Raw genomic sequence first — 23,911 nt, 5'->3', positions numbered from 1 at the left:
TAGCTTATTGGCTAACTCTTATATTAATTTAACCCATTTCTATTAATCTGTATATCACCATGTGGCTGTGGCTTACCGGATAAAGTTCCCAGTGTCCATCTCCAGAGACTCCATGGCTTCTCTCTAACTCTGCCTTCCTCCTCCCATGCTATAGGCCAAACCAGTTTCTTTATTGATTAACCAATAAAAGCAATGCATAGACAGAAGGACCTCCCACACCAGATCATAGTTTCATAGTTCAACAAGTTTTAGAAAATATTGTATAGCTCATATTTAAAATATAGTTGAAAATGATACCTTACATAGATAAAGACCTTAAGTAGTTCCTAAGCATATTTGAGGGGATGTTCTCATGGTAGTTTCCGTCTTGTGCCCTGATGTCTCCAGAGTATAAAGACCCTTATGGGCCATACTTTTTTTGAACCTGATAGAGGAAGAGTTTCTCCTGCCATGGTTCAGGAATATAGTCACCCACAATTGGGAAGACATGATTACTGGGTCGTCTATGTCTCTGGCTGCAGGACCATGCAATTGTGCCTTCCCAGATGGCGACTAACCAGAATTGGGACCAAGTTATCACCTCCAAAGGTTCACCATGGAGTTCTACCCCTGTTGGACAGGCCTCACATCTTCCCAAACAGTGCTATCAGCTGGGAACCGGGTGAAAAATACATTAGCCTATGAGAGACATTTGAGTTCCAGAGCATAACAAGGGCCAAGTTAGAAACTCTAGAAGTAAACTCAGTAATGACATCCAGTTTGCCATGTTGGGTTGATGGGGTAGTCAACTTCCAAAAGACCCAGGATACTGTTTCTCCTCTGCCAGGTGCCAGAAGTGACCACAGTGCAGCAGGCTCTCACAGATGGACAGGTAGATCCTATGGGAACGTGGACCATAGAATTACATACTAATTTCATTAGCATCCCTTCTCTATTACAGAAAAAGAAGTAAACTATTTTAAAATAACCATTCCCATCTCTTTGAATAATGTATAGATATTTGAGTTGTTTGGTAAGATTTTTGTGGGAGGAGTTTGGGGAAACAATAAATATTACTAAGAACTACTGGACTTGAGTGAACTCTGGACTTACGCTTATAGGATTTGTGGCCTCCTGGAACAAAGAGGTGATTGTAACATCCTATCATATTACTGAAATTGTTTCCCAGTACCAACCTAGGACCAGACTATCCCAAACTGCTGTTGTCAACACTACTTGCATAAAGCTGAACTGATGAGTTTTATCCAGTATTGAGGCCCTGGGAAACACCAAATCCTAGGTATTTCCAATTAAAATAGTCTCCGTGTAGCAGTTCCATACAATTTCTGGATTTTAAATTCTTTGTTTCTTAGAATTAAAGATCCATCTCAGAGACTTCTTGGCAGTAGATGATCTAATTATTTGAGTGTCCTTGGAGTCAAGAGGCCTTGTAGATCATAAAATAATAATAATTTATTCAGAGATTATGTTGAGTTCTCTCATGGTTAATCATATTTAGTTCTGATAAAGAAAACCAATGTGAAGTTGGTGGTATTATTCTGACTCCCTTTTGCAGATGACGCAATTAAAACCAAAAAGGCTGTGTATTTATATTGTGAATAATGATACTGAGAGTCCCATCCATCTCATCTACCTATAGCAACTGTGATCACAACTCTTATCCCATGTTTCCCTTATTTGATTTCTGTCATCTGCCTGCTTTTGACATTATTGTGTGTAATTGAGGTGAACTCATACCTGATAGCAGGTCTTTTCTTCCATGGTGTGTACTTCTTGAGCAAACGAAAGCTAGCAGAATCTGATGAAGAATTCCCAGCTCGAAGAAACATCTTTGGTCCCACTGCTAGTTAGTTCTGTAGCCCCTGATACCTAATAAAGTCTAAGAACTAAGCCCTGAGCTCCTCTGAGCATGCTGCATCATCATGTAATTTCCATTCCTTGCTTCAGCCCCTATTGAACCCACGGAGATCCTTACTTCAGCTCCTACTGAACACATGGAGACAGTTTCAATTCCTGGAGCGCATGGTCTTGAGAACCATGTGCTTCCTCAGTCCATCTGTGTCATGCAGCAGCATCAGGAAATGGACCATTTGCCTTGTTCAACTTGATGTTGAAGTCAATCCTAATTCTACTTAGGAGTAAGCTTTGTTGGCTATAACATGGCTTGGGGATTCGAGAAGACATGGATTATGTCTGTTTTACTCACTAAGGTGTTCTTATCACCAAGTAAAATATTAAGAACCAAGTAATTCTAAATGAACAATTAATGAGACATGTAACTGTGTGATTGCCCATGAGAAACTCTGTTGTCTGTTCTAGTTAAGCTGTTATGCCCCTAGTAGTGCCTCTAGTAACTACAGAGGTACCCTAGTACAACCAAAGGGTCCTGTGCTCCTCTTAATGACTTGTAAGTAGTCATTTTGCACCTCTTCATGGAAAAATATGGGGTTTAATGCTCAAACCTTGTACTGGCTAGAGGAAGCAATTAGGATACTGGATGACCAAATAATGGTGATCACACTTTTGCAATTTTGACAGAGGTTTCTGTCCCACCTGGTCCCGCCATTCGGTCCCAAAGAAGCACACAGAGGTCTACATTAAATATAAACTGGTTGGCCTAGTAGCTCAGGCTTCTTATTAACCTTTATAACTTATATTAGCCAATAATTCTTGTCTATGTTAGCCACGTGGCTTGGTACCTTTCTCTGCAAGGCAGTCACATCTTACTTCCTCTGTTTCTGGGTGATGGTTGCAGATTGATTGACCTTTCCTCTTAGCAGAATTCTCCTCTTCTTGTCATCCCACCTCTACTTCTTGCATGGTCGCCCCACCAATACTTCTTGCCTAGCCACTGGCCAATCAATGTTTTATTAAACAAGTACAAGAAACAAATCTTTACATGGTCAAACCATTGTCACATAGCAAGCAATGAAGACATTTCTCACATCAAGGAGTGTTCCAGCACTAGCCCAAAAAGGGATGCTTTCTTAGACAAAGCCTATGCAGCCTTTAGTTCCTATATACCATCTCTGGACTTTACTGTGAATTGTGATAACTGATTGTGATCATGAGTTAGAACTTGTAATCTCCTGATAGATTTATACCATTCTCAGGTTACTTAATGGAATTTCTATTTGTGGTGGTTTGAATAATAATGAACCCCATAGGTTCATATATTTGAATACTTAGTCACCAGGAAATGGAACTGTTTAAAAAGATTCTAAGGACTAGGAGGTGTGGCCTTGTTGTTATTGGAGAAAGCATGTAACTGGAGGTGGGCTTTGAGGTTTCAGGCCCAGACTCTTTATTTCTGCCTACAAATCAGGATCTAGATCTCTCAGATACTTCTCTACAGCTGTGCTTGCCTGTGTGCTACAGTAATGATAATGGACTAACCTCTGAAACTATAAGCAAACCCCATGTAAATGCCTTCTTTTACAATAGTTGCCTTGATCATGGTGTCTCTTCTCAGCAATAGAAGAGTGACTAAGACACTCTTGTTTTATTTATTACTTATAGCACTGCTTTCTAGGTAAACTGAGTTCTAGTTCATTGTGGAATATGTGTCTAGATCTTATTCTTATACATATGTCTCTCATGCTGCACATAGGACAAAGGATATATTCTGATTGAGTGATCTCTGCTGTGTCTGGCCAGAGGATAATTTGTTGACAAATTGTTAGTAAATAATGAAATTCTTTTTCACTTCAAACATATGAACTGCCATGTTTATCTAGTACTAAATAATTCTTTGTTTTTTTTTTTAAATTTTTCTAGGCAAGAAAACTGATCAGTGATTTTGCCATTATCTTGTCTATTCTCATATTCTGTGTAATCGATGCCCTAGTAGGTGTGGACACTCCAAAACTAATTGTGCCAAGCGAGTTCAAGGTAAGTGAATGTCTCTCTTTTGCTTCTTCCTCAAACCCTTTGGCTTTTTCTCTTTTCCCCTAACGTAGTTTATTGTGAATTGACTTCAGTTAGTTTTGCATAATTAGCCTCTTTCCCTTCAAAGTAATTCTTTTTAGGCTCATTTATGGTTAGTCTAGTTTCTTCACTAAAATTAAATGCCCAGTTAGAATCAAATTCAGACTTTGTCCGTTATTGAATTTTATTTTAAAATAGCATATAGCATGAACTAATTCTGCCTTATATGTTTTAGAATATTTCAGATACTCTTATAGAACCAATTGGCCTGATTCGTATAGCAGTTCTGAGAAGTGCACACTTTTGTTTTATAAACCACATGCTCACAAGCACTAAGCAAAGCGTCCATCACATCTTAAGTAGTGGGGGGAAGCTGTGAAGGTAGAATTCAAGCATTCATGTTCTAACTTGAAGGTCTTTTCCTCCTACCTGCCAGGAACACTTTCAAAGTTTGTTACAAAGAGGACAGAAGAATTATGTATTTTCTGGATTTACTGTGTATATATGTTATACTGTGTGTGTAAATATATATATGATGTATATATGTGTATAATATATAAAATTTGCATGTCAGTCGTTCATAGTTATATTTCTCCATAGTTTTCCATTGCAAAATTATAACCTATTTTTTAGAACAATCCTTAGTCTGTTTTCTCCACTACTGTTATAATAATGTCAAACATTATTAAGCTGATGGCAGTTTTATATAACTAGCTAATGAGAAAGGGATATGCACGTGTACACACATACATAACAGTAGAGAATATCTTTGGCATAATATCATATTCACTAGCAAACATAAATTCTAGTTAATATAATAAGTAATGCATTTACTCCAGTATTTTCTAAATGTTTGCTTGGAGCCAGACTCCATCCTGGGGGGTCAAAGTGCTTTAATAAGCAAGATGGAATGTCTTAATGCCTTGTCCTACAAGCTCACATGTGTGGTACAGGTAGCATAAAGATGGATTTTGTTTCGAAGATGGAGTTTTGAGTAAGAGTAGAGGAAACATGCATTCAGTGTTTGTGTTTATGCCTAAAAGCCTGGCACTCAGGAGACTGAGGCAGGGGAATTGCTATAAGTTCAAAGACTGTAGAATAAGACCCTGTGTAAAAAAGGGGGGGGGGAGGAAGGAAGGAAGGAAGGAAGGAAGGAAGGAAGGAAGGAAGGAAGGAAGGAAGGAAGGAAGGAAGGAAGGAGAAACAAATTACAAGTAGTGTTATATTTATATTTATATGCTTTTCTTAAAATAGGAAATAGAAGAACTTTTGCTTTCTGTAGCAGGCATATATGATCTACTGAACGTGGAAAAATGACAGTTTTTTTCTGGTTTTCTGAAACAGTTCTGGGGATTTAATCACTTCTAGATAATTTTCACTTGTAAAATAAGAGTTCCAAATGTTTCAGTTAGTTCAGTTATACCATGTAAAGTAGTCTTATATATTATGAAGCCAATTATTTGGCAAAAGTAGAAACAACTTCTGTTTAGTGCTAAAATTCAAACAGAATTTGTGGTGGCTTTGTAGTTTTATTACCTTTTTATAGGGTATTACATTTGGGGTTTTCTTCTGTGTCCCTTAATGTTAGAATTTTGTGTTTTCCATCTGATGTTATATCTCAACTAGTTTCATGTATTCAAAATGTCAGCCTCTGCTTTCCCAATAGCCCATCTTTTTCATTTTCTTTCCTTTAGCGATCACCTCCAAAATAACACCTTTTGGGAAGATTTCTGTTAAATAATCTTTTCCTCCAGATTATAGCTGTTTCTACTTTGTAATATGTTGACCCTCCAAACCCTGAATATTTTTTTTAACCATGTAGCATATATGAACGTTGTTCTGAAAAAGTTTCTGTTTGCTTTCAGCCAACAAGTCCTAACCGGGGTTGGTTTGTCCCGCCATTTGGAGGAAACCCCTGGTGGGTGTGCCTTGCCGCTGCTATCCCGGCTCTGTTAGTCACCATTCTGATTTTCATGGACCAGCAAATCACAGCTGTGATTGTGAACAGGAAAGAACATAAGCTCAAGGTAAGCGTCCGTGAAAATAGGGATCTCTGTTTTCTGCTGTCTTCTTCGTTCTTGATAATATCTACTGATTCAAAACCAACTGAGCTTTATTGAGAGTTCTCCGATAATAAGATCTCATCAAAGATCTGTTTGTTGACAAGGTCCTTGGTACAGTACCTCAGGACATACTCTCTTCAATATGAGGAATACGTTTCAACTTGTATTTCTGTCACTATCGAGGAAAGGGTGTATGCAACAGTCACCCCACTTCTGATTTGGGTGTGGTAACCACCTTCCTGAAGACGTGGTCATCAAAGATTTAATTAAGGCTCCTGCTCTCTGTTAAATAAACTCAGTATCTTTTTCCTTTCCAAGAACTTTATAGGGACTAGGAAGTGGGTAGGCAGGTAAATAGAGTGCTTATCTACATTGCAAGGCCCTAGGTTCCTTTCCCACTACTGTACACACTAAAAGTTGATTGCCTCTGTTTGTGGGTTTAATGTGACGATTTGAAACATGTAGACAGTCTATAATGACCAGATCAGATCAGAGTAGTTGGCATTTTCATCTCTTTAATCACATTAATCTTAGTGCTAGAGAATGAGCATAGATTTGTTGTTAAAGATTTTTTAGATATGCAGTTACAAGCTGTTGGTAAGTCTTCATACCCCCACTCCTTTCCTTAAAAGATTCATCTTAGAATCTTAAAGATCATAAATCTTAAAGATCATCTTAAAATCTGTAAAGATCATAAAGAATGGAGAAAAGTTTTTATTCTTATATTTTAAGTTTGCAAACATTAGTTGAGTGACATTGTCATAGGCCCAAAGAATGTTTCAGTGGTATAGGATATCTTTCAAGAGAGCTGCCTAGATTGTTACTATATTAAATAAATTTTCTCCATATCTGATGATATTTTAGGTCACTTTAGGTCACAAATAATTTCAAAAATACCATGGAGGGGATGAGAGAGGAATAATAAAAGTAAAAAAGGATTCAAATTTAATGGTCACTGACCATGAATCAGGTCATTTTCTAAGCGCTTCTTCATATTGTATATTAACTCATTCCCTTCTCAGAATCTTTTTAATATAAGAGAAACATGAAAATGTATTAGAATCATACCCAGAGGCAGAAAAGTACATTGCGCAGAATGAATTTAGCAAAGGATTGGCAGAAGGAAAAATCCCGAGAGAATAAGAGCATTTGAGTGTAGAAACACACCAGGGCAGATTCATAAACCTGAGAGATGATAAACCATTTACTTAGAACTACAGATGAGGGTTGAGGGAGAAGTAAATCCCATAACTCATAAAACTGGGAATAGAAGAGAACAGAAGACTTCGGTAAAGAGGAGCTGTTTTCATTTTGAAGGTTTCGGGGGGAAAGAAAGCAGTGATGAACTCCACAGTATGTGAGTCATTCCTGAAGTGGTCTGGGAAGGTGGGGGTAAGGACTCTCGGTGAAAGCCTAGCCTGTGTGGTTGTTGACTTCCCTGGCACAGAGGGTCACCACAAGGAAATCTTCCTGCACAGTTGCTGAAGTCCTAAGGAAGATAGTAATACGGGATGCAGTGATTTCCTGGTGTATTCAGAGAGGGAGAAGGGTAGAATGAAGACTGGGCAATGGAAGGAAAATACATAAGCGTGAGAATTACTGGTGTATTCTCAACGAATGCTGGAGGTCAGAAAGCAGAATTTTATAGAACAAAAATCTTGAGGTGGCCACTGATATAAAATACTGCACTGATTTTGAATTATCTGTGGGCGAACAGTGGTGTATTCAGTTGGAAACTCCCATTAACATAACTGTATATGTATTGTATACCATGAATAGATAAGATGCCACATTGTCCATTTGAAGACTGTTGTTTAACTGCTAATGTGTGTATGCCTTGCTTCCACAACAGAACTGCAACCCATTTCTCAGGCTTTTAGTGAATGCTTTACAGTGTCCAATTCTGAGTCTCCTAATCTGTTAATTCTACGAGCAAATAATTAAGAGGCACAGTGGAGGACAAGTCTTCTTGCCATCTTGTTTTGATTTATATTTATATATGTGTGCCCGTGAGAGTGTATATCACATATGTGTGGGTGCCTGTGGAGCTCAAAAAGAGAGTACTGGATTCCCTAGAGCTGAAATTATAGGCAGTGTGGGGCCACTTGATAGGGTCCTGGGAACTGAACTTGGGTCCACTGGAAGAGGAGGATGAGGGGCTCTTAACCACTGAGCCATCTCTCCAGATCCTCAAAACTTGTTTGTAAAATCTGATATTACTAAAGTTCATTAAATTCTTCTCTGCCCAAGTAATTCATTTGTCAAAGGTTGGGGGCAGAAGCAAGGAGATGGCATGTTTCTTTATGTGGTTGCTTCCCATGGGGAACATTTAAAAATTATTAAAATATTGTTGAATGAAAAACTTTACAACTGAATTTTATAACAAGACTATCATAAGAGTTTAAGTACGGTTGACTAGAAACAAGTGAAATATTTGTTTTTTAGTTAGACTGTATTAATTTTTATTAATGTCCTTAAGACATCTTTGCAGAAATATTAGCAGAGATCACATGTAAATACAGAAGGGTTCTAATCTCTGATACCCACTACATACAATCATTTGATTAATAGCATTAATTTTTATAGTGCAAAATACATCACAGTTATCCTCAGCCATGCAGGAAGTTAGATGTCAGCCTTGACTTCAAAAGTCAAGTAGAGAATTTATCTTATTCTAGAGGAGCTTTTATTTGCTTTAGGGAGGCATTTGATCATGTTACTAACAGGAGAAAATCATTTTTGCTTATCCTTAGAAAAATCTATTTATTACTATTGAAAGTTTCAGACACATAAAAAGTAAATACAATGGTAGAGTAGTCCCAGATATTCCTTTATTATCAACTTGTGGCCACTACTGTGTCACTTGAGTTCCATATTCTTCTCTGTATGATGCTTTAAAGGAAGTCTGGGCAGCATGCTGCATTCCCATAAATAATATATGGTTGAATTTCCTAAGGGAAGATCTCTTCAGAACATAGCTACTGTTTGTAAGGCTGAAAATACTAACAAAATCACTACCCTCCAAGTTTGCAGTAAATACTATTTCCAAAGGTTTAATAAATATAGCAAACTGGAAGTTGTTGTGTGTGAATGCATGGGCTCCTCATCTGTGTGAAGGCACTCATGCAAGCCAGAGGTCAGCCTTGGCTGCATTGTGCCCACCTTGTTTTTTGAGACAGGGTCTGTTGTTTGCCTAAACTCACCCAGCAAGGGTAGACTGGCTAGTTAACATGCCCAGGGATCAGCTGTCTGCCTCCACAATACTGAGTTTGAATGCCATCATGCCTTCTTCATGTGGGTTCTAGGAATTCAACTCAGGTCCTCATTCTTGTATGACAAACGTGTTGCCAGCCCAATATAATACACTTTAACCATATAGATTATTTGTTTAAATCTGGATCCAAATGGCATTTGCACACTTGTCATTTTAAAATATTTATAAACTTTTAGTCTATAGATTTCCTCCCTTTAATCCTCTGTTTTTCTTTCCTTTTAGTTTTTTTCAGAACAATAAGGTTGTTGCTCTTTCTATAATAGCACTTTGCCATTGACAAGCCATGGAACACCTTAGTGTGGCTTTTAACGCAACAACAGAAATGGACTGTTACTAGTTTTTATTCCATGGATTCCCTGGTTCTGTAGGGCAGCTCTTGCTTGAAGTCTCTCTTGGAATTGAAGTTAAATAATATTGAATGGTATCCCCTAAACTCTTAATGGTGCTGGTTGTCCATGGTTACTTCTTCACTCGTGTATGTGACTTATATGTTCAATGCATTGTTTTTCCCTAAGTTGTCTGATTCCTCTGTGTCCATTTTCCTCCATGCAGCATGCAGACATGCATGTATGTGTGTATATGTGTGTGTGTGTCATACTACCCCACTCACCTTATAGCATCTTAGCCTCCAGGGCTTTTCTATAGGGCTTGAACTTCTCACAGCATGGTATTTATACTTGTTCCATAGCAGCTGATTTCCATGAGTTAAGACGTGCAAGATGGCAAAAAAACCCAAAACATTCCTGGTTACACCTGCAGCTGTCAGCTTTGCTTCCTGACCTGACCATAATCAGTTAACTAAAGAAGTCATGATCACTCCTATAGGATGCGGAGGGAATCCATCTTCGAATGTAGAATGGCAAAGCCATGTTAAAACCAAAACAGCAGCACATTACATGGGGGATATTTCCCAGCCATTTTTAGAAAATGAAATTTTTAAAAATACCAATTTTTATTAGTAATTGCTTCCCCCATAGGGTCATATACTGTGCTTTATGGTCTTCAGCATTTTCTTTAAATGGTCACTGGATTCAGAAACTTGGGAAGGTATAGAATTTATATTATAAGTAGACTATTCATTATATATATACATATATATAATTTATCTGCATATCCATTTCTCTGTGTCCATTCATCCCTTAGTATATGCACACAGATGCACATCCACAGGGGAGGAAAGGGCAAAGGAGTAAAACACCAGCCACTTGAAACTGTTTTTGGCTTGGACTTTTCCAAGCCACATAGGTAATGTGAATTCCAGTCACAAAGTCAACTGCAGGTTTATGCTTCAAAATGTCCTTGGAGATTCTTTTTCATCTGGCAGGATGCTCATTGGCAAGACTGAGAGAAGCCTGACTCCCCATTGACTCTGTTTAGTATTGGGAGGGGTCTGAGTGTTGGTTTAGTTTACGGAAAGGCTAAATATAGACTTGAACTAATGCATTTTTAATCTGAAAATATTGGAAACCCACTTTAAATTTTAATCTGTCACCGGCAAAATTTGGCTGGGTACATTTGGAGATACATTTCTATTATTTTAATGTTTATCACATTTTCTTATTGATAATTTAGAATTAAATGCATTTAGGATTGATACACTATATAAGGATTTTATTTCCCTAGACCTCGTAGGAAATATTAGAAACTGGAGAATGTGTTTGCCTTTAAAATGAGATATGGGTATACAAAAATGAGTTTCTGCCCCTTTTAGAATTGTTTACTTGAAACTGCTCTTTCTCATGATGATGGTAATGGTGTGGATGCCAGTCATTTGCCACAGATCCAATGCTACCAGTTGACATTTCATCGTGAATCAAAGGCTTTGCACTCTGGAAATGGTTTTGTTCTCATTCTGCTGGGCAATGAGAGCTGTGGAGTACCCAAATTGGACATTCTGCCTGAAACTGTAAAAGACACTACATGCTCTCACTACATGCTCTGAACTCGATTCTGAAGGAAAACCTGAGGCAGCAATAGCAGTAGAGGCACCGCAGTGTTGAGAGCAGCACGCTTGGGGTGGCGTTTGCTTTGGTTCTGTGTCAAGAGACTCTGGCTGGCTGGCTGTCCCGCTGAAATGACATCCCCCTCTCCACTGTGCTGAACAACCCCACACTGAGCTGGCAACACTAAGACTCGTGGCTGTTTGGGGCCATTTTGGCTAGTTACACCCTTCGTCCCACCTGCAGAGTACTCAAAAGCAAACCGAGTTCATCAGGGTCAGGCTGGAGCAGAGCCAGCTTCAGACTGCAAAACCAGAGAGATGTCTCCCCACAATGGTGACTTCAAGAGCTGTGTGTCAGAGGCAGAAGTCATTTAGAAACATTATCTAGAGAAAGATATCATACAATCCTGGCAGTCACTTTCCTATAGCATACTTTGTGGTGAAACCTTTTAAATATGATATTTTCATGGTTTGTTTTTAACTAAAAAACCACTTCCAAACTTTACCTAGCTTTATCCTTCGTTTCTGTCCTTGTGATCGTAATCTTGAATTTAGCACTCTTATTTCAAATCAAATTTTGTAATAGTTCAGCCAGTGAAGCATCATAACCAACCTCCCTCACTTCTTCAAACATATGATTTTTTTTTGTTTTTAAAGTGGCATTCTTACACATTAGTCCCATGTCTAAAGAACCTCGGCCATCTAAACTTTTGCCTCTTGACTATCTGTTTCTCCCAGCCTGACATGTAAAGAACCTTGTTAAACAATGGCAACCTAGATTTCAAGCACTTGGTTACAAGTGCCAGCCAATGCTCTGCTTAAACGGTTGTAGTTTCTTGATTCTCACAGTTCTCCTGTTGCTGTGGGCTGGAAGATCAATTCCTCACTCCTCAGTCATGGCTGTTCATCAAAAGTGGCTCCATCCTCAAAGCATTTCTAAATATAAAATCCCCAGTGCCACCCTTCTTCACCCCAATGTAATTCTTATTGCCCTTGCTTTTTGTTTTCTCTTAGTGATTTATATTATTCTGTGCCAGTGGTCACATGATAGCTCATACAGTGCTTTGTGCAATTACTTCATCCCTACTTCTCGGCCAAAATAGATTCAGAGTAAGCCCCACGGTTTATTCCTCTTGCAGCTTTTCTGTGGCCCACCACAATTCCATGGTAGCCTCCATAAACACATGTAACTGAAATGCTTTATTATCTTGGTCACGTAGTTTCTAGGTTATGATACCGGTGTGTGAGATAGAAAACCGAAGAACCTGCAAGTCATCCCCTCTCCCTCCAAATGGCTACTTACATGGTCTACAGCCATATTTAGATGAGACACCCTGAAACGCTTCATCTCCATTGCCGTTAGTAATGTTTTTCAGATTTCCATGAATTTCTATGTAGAGTCCATTTTAAACTTCCATGCCAGTCTGAGCCTTCTCATCCATCTCATCTGCTCCCTCTTGGTGGGAAATTCTTACCGCCCCAAATCCCGTGAGCTCCTAGCATGATGAGCGCTTGCCCCGTGTCTGTGTTTTCTTTCCAGTTCTTCCTCTCTTGTCATCCTTGTACCACACCGAAGTGTTAAGCCTCTAGTCCTTTTCTCTCTTTTCTACTTTGATTTATGTAGACTTGGTCTTCAATGATTTTTTTTTGTTCTGTATTAGCGAGGGATATGCAGTTTCCAAGAGACAATTTCTGTTTCGTGCTGAAAATACTTTGCCGTTTCAGAAGCTGGAGTCTCCTTTGGGTTTATAGTCATTCAGTCAAGAACATTTTTAGATTGTTTCTTATATACCGAACACTTGTGCTGGATACTGAAGGTAAAACTGTTTTGATATCTGGTCTCTTCCCGGAAGGAAGTGTCAGTTAGAGCTCACCCACCTGACTGAGCCTTGCAACCTGCATGCACCAGATCACTTGTTAGTGTGCCTTCCTCCAGCTAGCCACCTGCATTCTCTGTAAGACTTTCTTTTGTCTTACTCGTTGTTTAATTGAGCACGGGGCCTAGTACAGGATAAGTCTTTAATAAACATTTATCCAATAATAGTTTTGCCACACAGAAGCTCCAGCATGAGGAGGAGTCTATTGTATCAGGAGGCAGAGAGCCGGCCAACGGACAAGTGACTCCCAGTCAAGGTCAAAGGGAGTAGGCTCAGATCACACAACACAAGTTTTGTCAGCTTCAGCGTCCCTGCCAGTTGGAGCAATGCTGTTGGCAGTGGCTGTTCAATGTCCTGACAGCCACTGGTCAGGACGTCTGGGCTCTGTCCAGGGTAGCCAGTTGGACCTCTTCTCTCAAATTGTGATACTCAAAAACGTCTCCAGACACTGCTAGACATTGGCCAGAGTGCTGAGCGAACAATAGTTATAGAAATAAAAAATCCATGCGTATCCTTAGAGATGGTTTTATTCTGTTTAGTTTTCACTCTTACTGTATTTTAAGTGAAAACTGGAAGCCATCAAACAGTTTTGATCAGGAGAGTGTCACATATTGATTAAGATGTGTAAAGATTAGCCTGTGAAGAGAGCCCGTAGTGAAGGGGCAGGAGTGGCATCCTGTGATGATGATGGCCTGGAGGACTGAAGGATGCTGGTTCGTGTGGAGGAAAGGGGGATTTGAGTTGAGACTCAACTTGATGGACTTTAACATATGTTAAGTTGGGCAATAGGATACAAGTTGAAGAACTGCATTTGAAATCCTCACACTAAGGAGGGTTGGGGGAATTGGGGTGAAATGGGGCTGATATATAATCCAAGAGAATCTAGAAAAACCAGTGGCAAAGAGAGACAGTAAGGAACAGATAAGTTTTATGCTATTTTTGAATATTTCTATTTCCTGTCTTTCTTCTAGTTTTTAGATAAGGGGTGGCAGTATTGGCACATTATTTTATTTCCATTCAAACTGAGCCTTTCAAATGCTTCTAGCTAAGGAATGCCTTTGGAGAGCTTGTTCTCTGAAGTGATGGTGAGTGTGGCTTCTCTAACACTGTGTTGGGCTTCTAGAGAGTTTATGGCAGTAGCTTGGGGTAAGCGTTTACTATCTTTTCAACATTGTTAACCTCTAGACTTTAGTGTATATAGGACATTGACCTAGACGTAGTAAGTTTTAAACATTAGTAAGCCTTGCATGTTGATATTCGACAAAATAAATTCATTGAACTTTTATATATATCTGGTCTCAGTGTCTTTAAACTACCAAGAAAGATGAAAGCCAGTTTTAGTCTTCAGTCAGTAAAGACTAAGCCAAGGAGAAGGGTGGAACTTATGCCAGGCAGATGTTAACACAAGGTGTGACCCAAAAGGTATTAATGAGGGAAGCACACTGAAGGATTCTATTGTGTGCTGTTGGTGTAGAAGTCAAGAGGAACATGCTTAGGAAAGATGGGCTGGAGACATTGCTTCTCCTACCAAAGGCCAAGTCCTAAATGGCCCTGCAGTAACATCATAGACATGGACACTGGTAGGGGAAAGCAACTCTCAATGTACAGAGTCCAACCACCTCTGTCTTCAAAACCGTAATCTCTTAAATGAAATGTGGCATCTGCCTCTTAACTGGTCTGCTGTCCTTGCCCCTATCCAATCTTTCATAACACAGTAGCCACAGTGCTTAGATCATAGCATTCAGATCACTCTGCTACTGAAAGTCCTCCAGTGGTATCCCATTTTATGCCTGATGCAAACCAAAGATATTCTGACTCCTCTTGGGGCTTACTACCAAGTAAGATGCTTTCAAATGTATGTTGTTCATTGCTGTCCCACACAATAGGAAGGAAACTGCATGAGAGCAGGGTTCTTCTTGTTTGTTCACAGATGTATCAACAGTAGCTAGAATCATGCCTGGTACTAGGGTGACAGTGAATTATTTGTTGAGAAAATGAATTTGATTGAGATCTCAAATATATCATGCTGCTCACTTCTTTGGTCATTATAGAATACATTTATGTCACCCCACCCCATATGTGCCTTCTTTTCTTCTGCCTTACACTCCACTTTCAATTCACATAATTATGCATTTCTATAGCAAAATGATTCTATACATGTATGAGTGAATGTCTGTTCGCAGTTAAACCTGGCTTCTGACACCATGCCTCAGCTGTGCCTGCTCTCTTGCCTGCTGTGCATTCTCTGGGAATCTGGACCTGTGTGTGAGCCGTGGATGAACTCTTGGCGATTCTGTTCAGGGAGAGTGGTGTTCCGACAAACTGTAACAGGATCCCAATGATAACACTCTCTGGGTTGGTGGTGTAAAGAACATCCCTATTCTCCGGGGTTAGCCTCTCTCTTCTCTTGGATCAACCATGGTCTGACTATTGGTACCACTCCCTTCATGCTGTGAGGATGGGCAGCTCTAGTTTCCTCGGCTCCACAGGGGGATGAGCCTTTGATTTCTTCATAAATAGAGCAGAGAAATATGACCACAGAAAAACACAGGGACATGATGAACAGTATTTATCTAGTGAGTAAAGGAGCTAGACCTTTCATTGCATTGTCTGCCCGTCCAGTCAGTAAATGTTATTGTGACCACAGGGTGATTTATTTTGATTAAGGGAGTATTCTTTACTTTGACGATGGTGACTAGTAAGCGGTTAAACAGCTATGCTCACAGACTATGAGAAATGAGAGGTGGTTAGCTACACGCCATCTCAGGATTGTGTAGGGTATCTTCTTATACACATAGTAGCATCGTAAGTAGCATTCTGCTAAGGACTGTCCCACAGAGAGGATGGTCTGTTGCTTCGCAAGCTCTGGTTATGATACCTTCATAGTCGCTACCACGCTGACCACCGCCTTCCTCATTGAGCACATGCCATGTCCCATGTCGCAGCTACACCCTTAGAAGTTGCTACCAGGTCCTTCACTGAATGGTCCTGAATGGAGAGCTCCTGAGCTCTCCATATAAGGCCCCCACCTTCATTGGGGGTGGGAAAGAGGATATAGGTCTAAATTAATTATTCAGAATTGTAATAGAACAGTATCTGTGCACATGCTGGAGGAGCTGGCTTTGTGTTTAACACTGGAGGAGTATTATGAGCAAGGGGAAGTCTCTCCTCAAAGGGTTCACTTATGAGAGATATTGTTAGGAAGCAGAACAAGGTTCTTTTGTTAACTGTAATTCCAGCGCCTGGCTACATCTCAAGGAGAAGTTCGGGTAATCTCTGTACATGTGCTGTGATTTCTTTCTGCAGAAGGGAGCTGGGTACCACCTGGACCTGTTCTGGGTCGCCGTCCTCATGGTGGTGTGCTCCTTCATGGCTCTTCCCTGGTATGTGGCTGCTACTGTCATCTCCATTGCTCACATCGACAGCCTGAAGATGGAGACAGAGACTTCTGCACCTGGAGAACAACCCAAGTTTCTCGGAGTGAGGTGTGTTGTCACAGGGTCATGGCCCCCTAAATCCTATGGGTACACATCTTTGTGTCAATCATGTGGAGGTGGACACTGTCTAGGGATGCGGTGGATGGTGGTTGTCAATCATGTGGAGGTGGACACTGTCTAGGGATGCGGTGGATGGTGGTTGTCAATCATGTGGAGGTGGACACTGTCTAGGGATGCAGTGGATGGTAGTTGTCAATCATGTGGAGGTAGACACCGTCTGGGGATGAGGCGGATGGTGGTTGTCAATCATGTGGAGGTAGATACTGTCTGGGTATAAGGTGGATGATGGTATTTAATTTAAGTAAATTATCTTTTCCAAAAAGGACCTTTTTTCTTTTTTAATATTTTTTTGGTTTTTCAAGGCTGGCTGTCTCTGTGTAACTCTGGCTGTCCTGGAACTTTCTCTGTAGACCAGAGTGTCCTTAAACTCAGAGATCTGGCTGCTTCTGCCTCCCAAGTACTGGGACTAAAGGTGTATGCCATTACTACCAGCAAGAAAAGACTTTTTAATAAAAAAGAAAACTTGTTGCTTTTAGTTTGCTTCTTATAGAATGTAAATTTTCTTGATTTCTATCATCTTAAATGATGCAACTTAAGAACGTGAGTGATTTATTGTCTTCAATATGCAGCTGAGTACTGCAGAAGTGCTGGAAATCAGTCATGTGTAGAACTCAGAACCTCAAGTGTGCCATGATTCCTAGTATTCTATGAAGGAGTCAAGAACTCTCATTTCCCAGCCAATTTCTATTCCCATAAGAACTTGAGAAAGTATAACCTTCAAATATTAAATCAGAGTACTTGTGAGCATTAGTAGGCCTTTGTACACCATTGAGTGTTTTGTTTTTGTTTTTTTGTAGTAAGCTCTGCTCCCAAGAGCTAGGGTGCATAGCTCACACAACAGAGCCATCATTTCCCACGCCCCAACAGTGGGTGATTCTTTCTTGGGGGTTGGAGGGTGTTGGACGTGTATCATATTTGTTAAAAAAGTACTTCTGTTGTGGCAGATTTGGAAACTAGACTGTTGCGATTTATTGCACTCATGAAATTTCCCTGAGCTGTTTGTTAATTGGAATGTGGGACAATGTAATATCTGTCTCCCAGGAAAGAAGGGATAATTACACAACAGCACAAGTTGTTTGAAAAATAAGGGCTTCAAAGAAGCCAGTAATTGATGGACCAAGAGCAAGCGATTTTTCTTTCTTGGTTCTGAAAGGAGCAAAAGCATTAGAAGAATCACTTGTTTTTCTTCATGAGTTCAATAGTTTCAAGATTTTTTTTTAAGTTAATGCTTATGTTAAGAATATTCATAGCATATTTTTGAGATCTGAAGAGCATCATAGCAATATCGTTGATGCTCTAGCCCAACACTGACTTGGTCTTTTTTGAAGATCTGTTAAAACTGGAATTAGATTGGTGATCTTTGATTTTGTTTCAGGGAACAAAGAGTCACTGGAACCCTTGTGTTTATTCTGACTGGCCTGTCCGTCTTCATGGCTCCCATCTTGAAGGTAAATATGTGAAACATGTACCTCTTCCCCTTCCTTGGAACACTCACTAACAACCGGACACACAAGTGTGAAATGCTTGCAAGAATTCATAGGACATGGAAGCAGGGGTCCATTAGGAAAAGGACTTTAAAACTATCTGCCTTTGTTTCCCCTTCCACCCGTGCATTCCTTTTTTTGCTGTTATTATTGTGATCTGACATCAGCAATATTGAAATACAGAAGGGCAGTTCCATACGTGTCCGTCTCACTGGTCTTCCTCCCTGCCCAGCACATGCTCTTTATTCCCTTTGTCTTCCACCCCTCTATCCACTTGCTCTTCCCCAAGTCCTGCCCCTTCCCGGACCCCCACAGAATGCTAGTGATCACTCTGAATTTCTTACCACTCTTTTGAATTATGATCACATTTCTGTTTTTCCTTGAGTCAGAAGGCCTGTTAGTCCCGAAAGGGAGATAAGAATAAAATGACTGATTTATAATTGGAAAACTTCAGAAATGAACTTTTGAAGAATCATGGCATGATAGAATATTTAGAAGGTTGGAAATAAGCGTTTGGACTGATTGTTGGGGTGGGCATCTGTGTAGACAGAGCAACACACATACAATGGCCCCTTTGGGAGAAAGAACTAGAGAAGAAAACTGACGTTTTTACTCGTGAAGCTTCCTGTTTTTATAATCCAAGCTAGCTTCTCTCTCTTCTTCCTATTATAAAAATAATATTCCTCACCAATGAGTGGTAATTCGCATCTTATACTTAGTGAAACTGTGACTTTGCCCAGACCTGACAACCGTGAGCAGCCACTGTTAACAATAGCTTACCTGGTTTCAAACTGAAACATTTTGTTTTTAAATAGCTTAGCCTTTTAAGACTTTTAGATGCTTGTTTGGCTGCACAAATAATGTAGTGATACTACATGACTCTAAACACTTCAAGGGATGTTCGGGGGTGACAGGGAGCAGCAAAAGCTTTCTCCTTCTCTCATATTAGCAAGTTTCTTTCTGTGACCAGTCAAGGAGTCATAGTAGAGGGAGCTACAACTTCTGAGTCTGGAGACCAACTTTGCCTTTCAAGTTCTAAGCTCATGCATACATTTGGTGTGACATAATTAGTAAATAGTTAAAATATTTGGTTATTCACCATTTACCCTTGGTTTCCATAGTTTCTATTTTCTAGTTAGCTTCTGAACAGAGGGTCACAAAGGATTATGTATGTCAGGTGACCTACAGAGTAACTGAGGTTAAAAATGGTGTCAGAAAATTATTTCTGGCCTGCGTTCCGTAGAGACAGGAAAATCCATGGTCAGTTCTACAGATGCAAGGAGGTGGATCTAAAGGCTTAGTGCAGTGGTTCTCATCCTGTGGGTTGTAGCTCCTTTGGAGTTGAATGATTCTTTCACAGGGGTCACCTAAGACAATTGGGGAACACAGATATTTATGTTGCGATTAATAATAAAGGCAAACTTACAGTTATGAAGTAGTAATGAAATAATTTTATGGTTGGGGGATCACTGTGAGGAACTGTATTAAAGGGTCACAGCATTAGGAAGGTTGAGAACCACTGGGTTAATGAATTTGAATCATTGTACCTTCTGCCAGGGACTTCAGCTGTTTCTGTTCCCCTGGCAGGTCCTAGCATATGATGCTGGCAGAAATGCTTAGTGACACCCTCATTTCCCTCATGCAATGAGATCACATTTGGAGGGGATGCTGTAGGCAGTGAAGACCCTGTACTGTGGGAAGGAAGCACCAATCCCCCGCAGCTGGGCTCGTGCAGTACGCTGCCACAGTGCACCTTGCTTTTCTGGGATCTCTTAGAAGTGAAGTTTCTATGGAGTGGCAGCAGGCAGAAATCTTCCAGTTTCCAGATGTGCTCACCGTCACCCGGCCCTCCATTTTGTCACGTCTATGATCTGCTGTCATTAAAACAGTATAAAATCCTCCTTCAGAAAAGGCAGTTGTACTTAAAACGCCCATGTTTGTGTTACAGAAAATTTGGTTTTAATCATGGGGATCCTGCCAGTAGGTGTGTATGTGTTGAAGAACACGGGTCAAAGAATCCAAGGCTAACTCCAAGATATGCTAATTATGTTTTTCTTTATTATAAGGGGCAAACTCAGGAAACAGGAATGAGAAGTCCAACCTCAGCTGTGTAGCACGGGAACCACAGAGAGAAGGAGAGAGAGAGAGAGAGAGAGAGAGAGAGAGAGAGAGAGAGAGAGAGAGAGAGAGAGAGAGAGAGAGCGCCTGTGGTTTTCTCTGAGTACCCAAAAATCATATCCTAACCTAGTGCAACCTCTTAAAGATCATTGGCTGACAGAGATTCCCCAACAGCTCCCCACTTTGTCTAATGAGAGAGTTCCAAACCCAATACAAATTATATATATATATATATATATATATATATATATATATATATGGAACAGATATCAATATCAAGTATAAAATTAGGATTACAACCATCACATACACTATTAAGCAAGGAATACATGCTAAATATTTTAATAAACATTCTATCCTAAAGAATCTAAGTCTTGCATCGGAGCTTGGCTAAATCAAAAGAGGAAGGTAACTATGACTGTCTAATCTTCAACCCCATCAAAGGCCTGAGAAGGGAAATAATATTACTTGAGTAGGCAGACATACAATCAAGCAGCTTTCAAAATGTAAAGTATATCCAGAGACAGCTGGTTGCCTGAGCAATCACCCACAGTGTCATTTGCAGTGTTGAAGCAACCAACTTTGGCTAAGGCCTAGCATAACTTACTGGCCATCTTTAGAGGCAGGAAATTTTTCAGAACTGTCTTACCCTGTCTTGGCAAGGTTTGGCAGTCCTTTTCCTTGTGTTCTGCTTATACACCATGTACTTTGTCAGTGGTCAAGGCATGGGCATTTCCTTGCCCAAAGGCCAATTGTGCCAAGAAGAAAACAGGCTCCAAGTGGAGTGTCTTTGGTGTTTAACATTCTCTCAAAAATAGAGAGCAATAGTGTCAGGAGCAATAGTGTCTCACATCAACAGAACTCTCAGTTATTTAGATGCCATGTTCTACAGATCCTTGAAGTGGTTGAAGATTACCTATCTAGGCAGAATACAATCTCTAAGTATCTAAAGAACCTAATTAATCTGACTATATGTATAACAAACGTGAGTGGCTATTGACTTATAATGCTTAATACTTTTATAACTTAAAGAATAAGACTTCATATTAGAACATTAAACAATCTTTAAACAACTGTGCACTAAAGGAGGACAATGATCTCAATATATAAACTATGTATAAGTATCTTGATCAGAGGTAGGAATATATATTATGATAAATATATCCTAAAATTGTATTAATATACAAAAGGTCTTAAACAGAGATAGAAACATGTATATATACAATCTGACAAAATAACTTTGCATAGGTGTACAAATATTCAGAAATAACAAATATAATTTGAACTTGTATTAATGTACAAGAAACTATACCAATGTAAATTGTCCATAAATAATAGCTCACAAGTATTTACTTTATTACTCACTATTAGTATTATTATTATTAATGTGAATAAATTCACACTAAATTACCTATTAAGATTTCCCATCATGTATGGTTCCGAAGGGGCACACAAAACAAAAACTGTTTAAACTGTTAGCTTTAGAAAGACTGACAAAACTCACAGTTACAGGTCTCTTAGTACCCAAGTAAAGCTGCAGACAAGTTGAAACTGAACTTTTTATCCCATGTGCATTTGAAGCACCTTAGTATGTACAGGAAGAGGTCAGAACTCATTAAGAAGAGACGGAGTTCCAGGAAGCCACGAGATGAACTTGCACTCCCCTTTGGCCATCCTGGCCAGCCAGTGCCTTGACTTGCCTTACTGAGCTGCTAGTATCCTCATGTGACTGTTTCTGTGTAGTGTGAAGCGGCGGGGCTGCGTCCCGCCACCCGCCGCCGGCTAGCTTTACCCAAAATAATTACACAGAAACTGTATTCTTTTAAAACACTGCCTGGCCCATAGTTTCAGCCTCTTATTGGTTAATTCTCACATCTTCCTTTAACCCATATTTAGTAATCTGGGTAGCACCACGAGGTGTGGCTTACCAGGAGAGATCTTAACCTGCGTCCATCTCGGAGAGGAGCAGCATGGAGACTCACTATGGCGAATTGCTGAAGCGTCTCCCCCACTCTACTTCCTTGTTCCCACAATTCTGTTCTGTCTACTCCACCTACCTAATTTTCTCTTAAAGGGCCAAGGCAGTTTTCTTTATTAATAATGAAAGTAACACATAAACACTCCTCCATCATTTCTGTCTGGTGACTTTGATTCATCTGAAGAGTCTTTGTCTCCATTAGTGAAAAAAGTAATTCAACATGCATTATTCCTTTTTTTTTCCGGATTTTTCGACACAGTTTCTCTGTGTAGCCTTGGCTGTCCTGGAACTCACTCTGTGAACTAGGCTGGCCTGGTACTCATAGATCCTCCTGCCTGTGCTTCCTGAGTGCTGGGATTTAAGGTACACACCACTACTGCCCAGCTTCAGTACACATTTTTCAGCCAGTATTTTTCCCAATGTAGAAAATGAAATTGTTTTGCCAATCTAGCTCACAATAGACTATGGAACCCCTGATGTTAAAGCAGCAAGTGCGAAGCCTTTCCTCCTTGCTTGAGTAAGTTGACTTCTCCTGATAAGGATGGCTCTTTCAGATCACGTGCCCTTCTCAGCTCTGACAAGTTCTGCGCATGTATCAGAGGTGCCTTGTTAGCATTTACAAAGTCAATACAGGAAGAAGCAGATGTTAAGGGCACAGTTTAACTGAAACGTAAGCCATGGCTAAGGAAAAGGTACAATTAATAATTAACCTCAAAATTCATGCAGAAAGTGGTGTCACGGGTTACCCTTCCATGTGACTCTCTCTCTTTCTCTCTCTCTCTTAAGCAACAAGTGATAACTTCAGACAATAGTTTTACTTATGATTCTGCCTTTTAAAGTTAGATCAAATGTATGGGAAATAGAGTTACATGTCAGTTTTTTTTTTTTTTTTAAATGAAATGGTTCAACGCCTTCCCTGCTCAGCTCCTTTTCCTCCTCACAAGTTTAATGGTCTGAGATGAGATGAGAAATTTTCTTGCTTGCGTGAAGCCACAGAGGTGGCTGCCTGCTTACGCAAGGTTACTTTGAACATGCAGTTTATGGCCTCCGTTTTGATCTCCGTGCCGAAATCCATCTTTCATGTGGAGGAATGTAAGAAATGATAGTGTACCAGCTTTAAGTTCGTGAGGAAACCATTGACCCTGGCCAGCTGCAGTCACAGATGCCTCAAAGCGCCGAATCGCGTCATCACTTAGTACAGAACTGCTGGGAAGTAAGAATAACTGGCTTCCCAGGCTGGCGACCTGGCTTCCGCTGAGCATCCACAGTGGACAAGCTGCCGGGGACTGCTAGTGTTCTGTAAGTGGTGACCGCGGAGCAGCAAAGAGATGAAAGGCTGCGCTGCCCTTCCCTGTTTTCCTGGCACGACTCAGGAAATAAAGATCAAGTAAAGTTCACTGCTGCCTCTGCTTAGATTAGTTTATCTTTAACGTGAGGCGTGGCCAGAAGTGATCGTTAAGATTTGTTAGTGCACTAAAGTGTGGAAGACAGCCTTTAATTTGTATTTGGCAGATACTTGATCTCCACATGCATCCTGTACCATGGACGCAGGGCAGCCGTGGTAGAGGTGACCGCGGGTGGTGATGACGTTAAGCTACTGTCTGTTGAGCTGGACCTCAGATTAAAGAGTCATCACAGATTTAGAAAATTTAGTCTTCTACCAGTGCCTGTAAGAACTATATGAATAATAT

The 23,911-nt window shown here is 40.1% G+C and overlaps 1 protein-coding gene across 1 annotated transcript in view; it reads left to right on the top strand.

The window, feature by feature from the left end:
• The window catches only part of Slc4a4 (solute carrier family 4 member 4), a 330,071-nt gene that overhangs the window by 285,133 nt on the left and 21,027 nt on the right, over positions 1-23,911 (top strand). The window contains exons 17-20 of the mRNA XM_038315817.2: positions 3,778-3,891; positions 5,793-5,954; positions 16,390-16,568; positions 18,016-18,088. Coding sequence (XP_038171745.1) covers positions 3,778-3,891; positions 5,793-5,954; positions 16,390-16,568; positions 18,016-18,088 — 528 coding nt within the window. The remainder of the gene's footprint in view (positions 1-3,777; positions 3,892-5,792; positions 5,955-16,389; positions 16,569-18,015; positions 18,089-23,911) is intronic.

The sequence above is a fragment of the Arvicola amphibius genome, chromosome 1 (genome assembly GCF_903992535.2).
Source record: "Arvicola amphibius chromosome 1, mArvAmp1.2, whole genome shotgun sequence".
Lineage (NCBI taxonomy): Eukaryota > Metazoa > Chordata > Mammalia > Rodentia > Cricetidae > Arvicola > Arvicola amphibius.
This window is presented reverse-complemented; position numbering and strand designations above follow the sequence as displayed.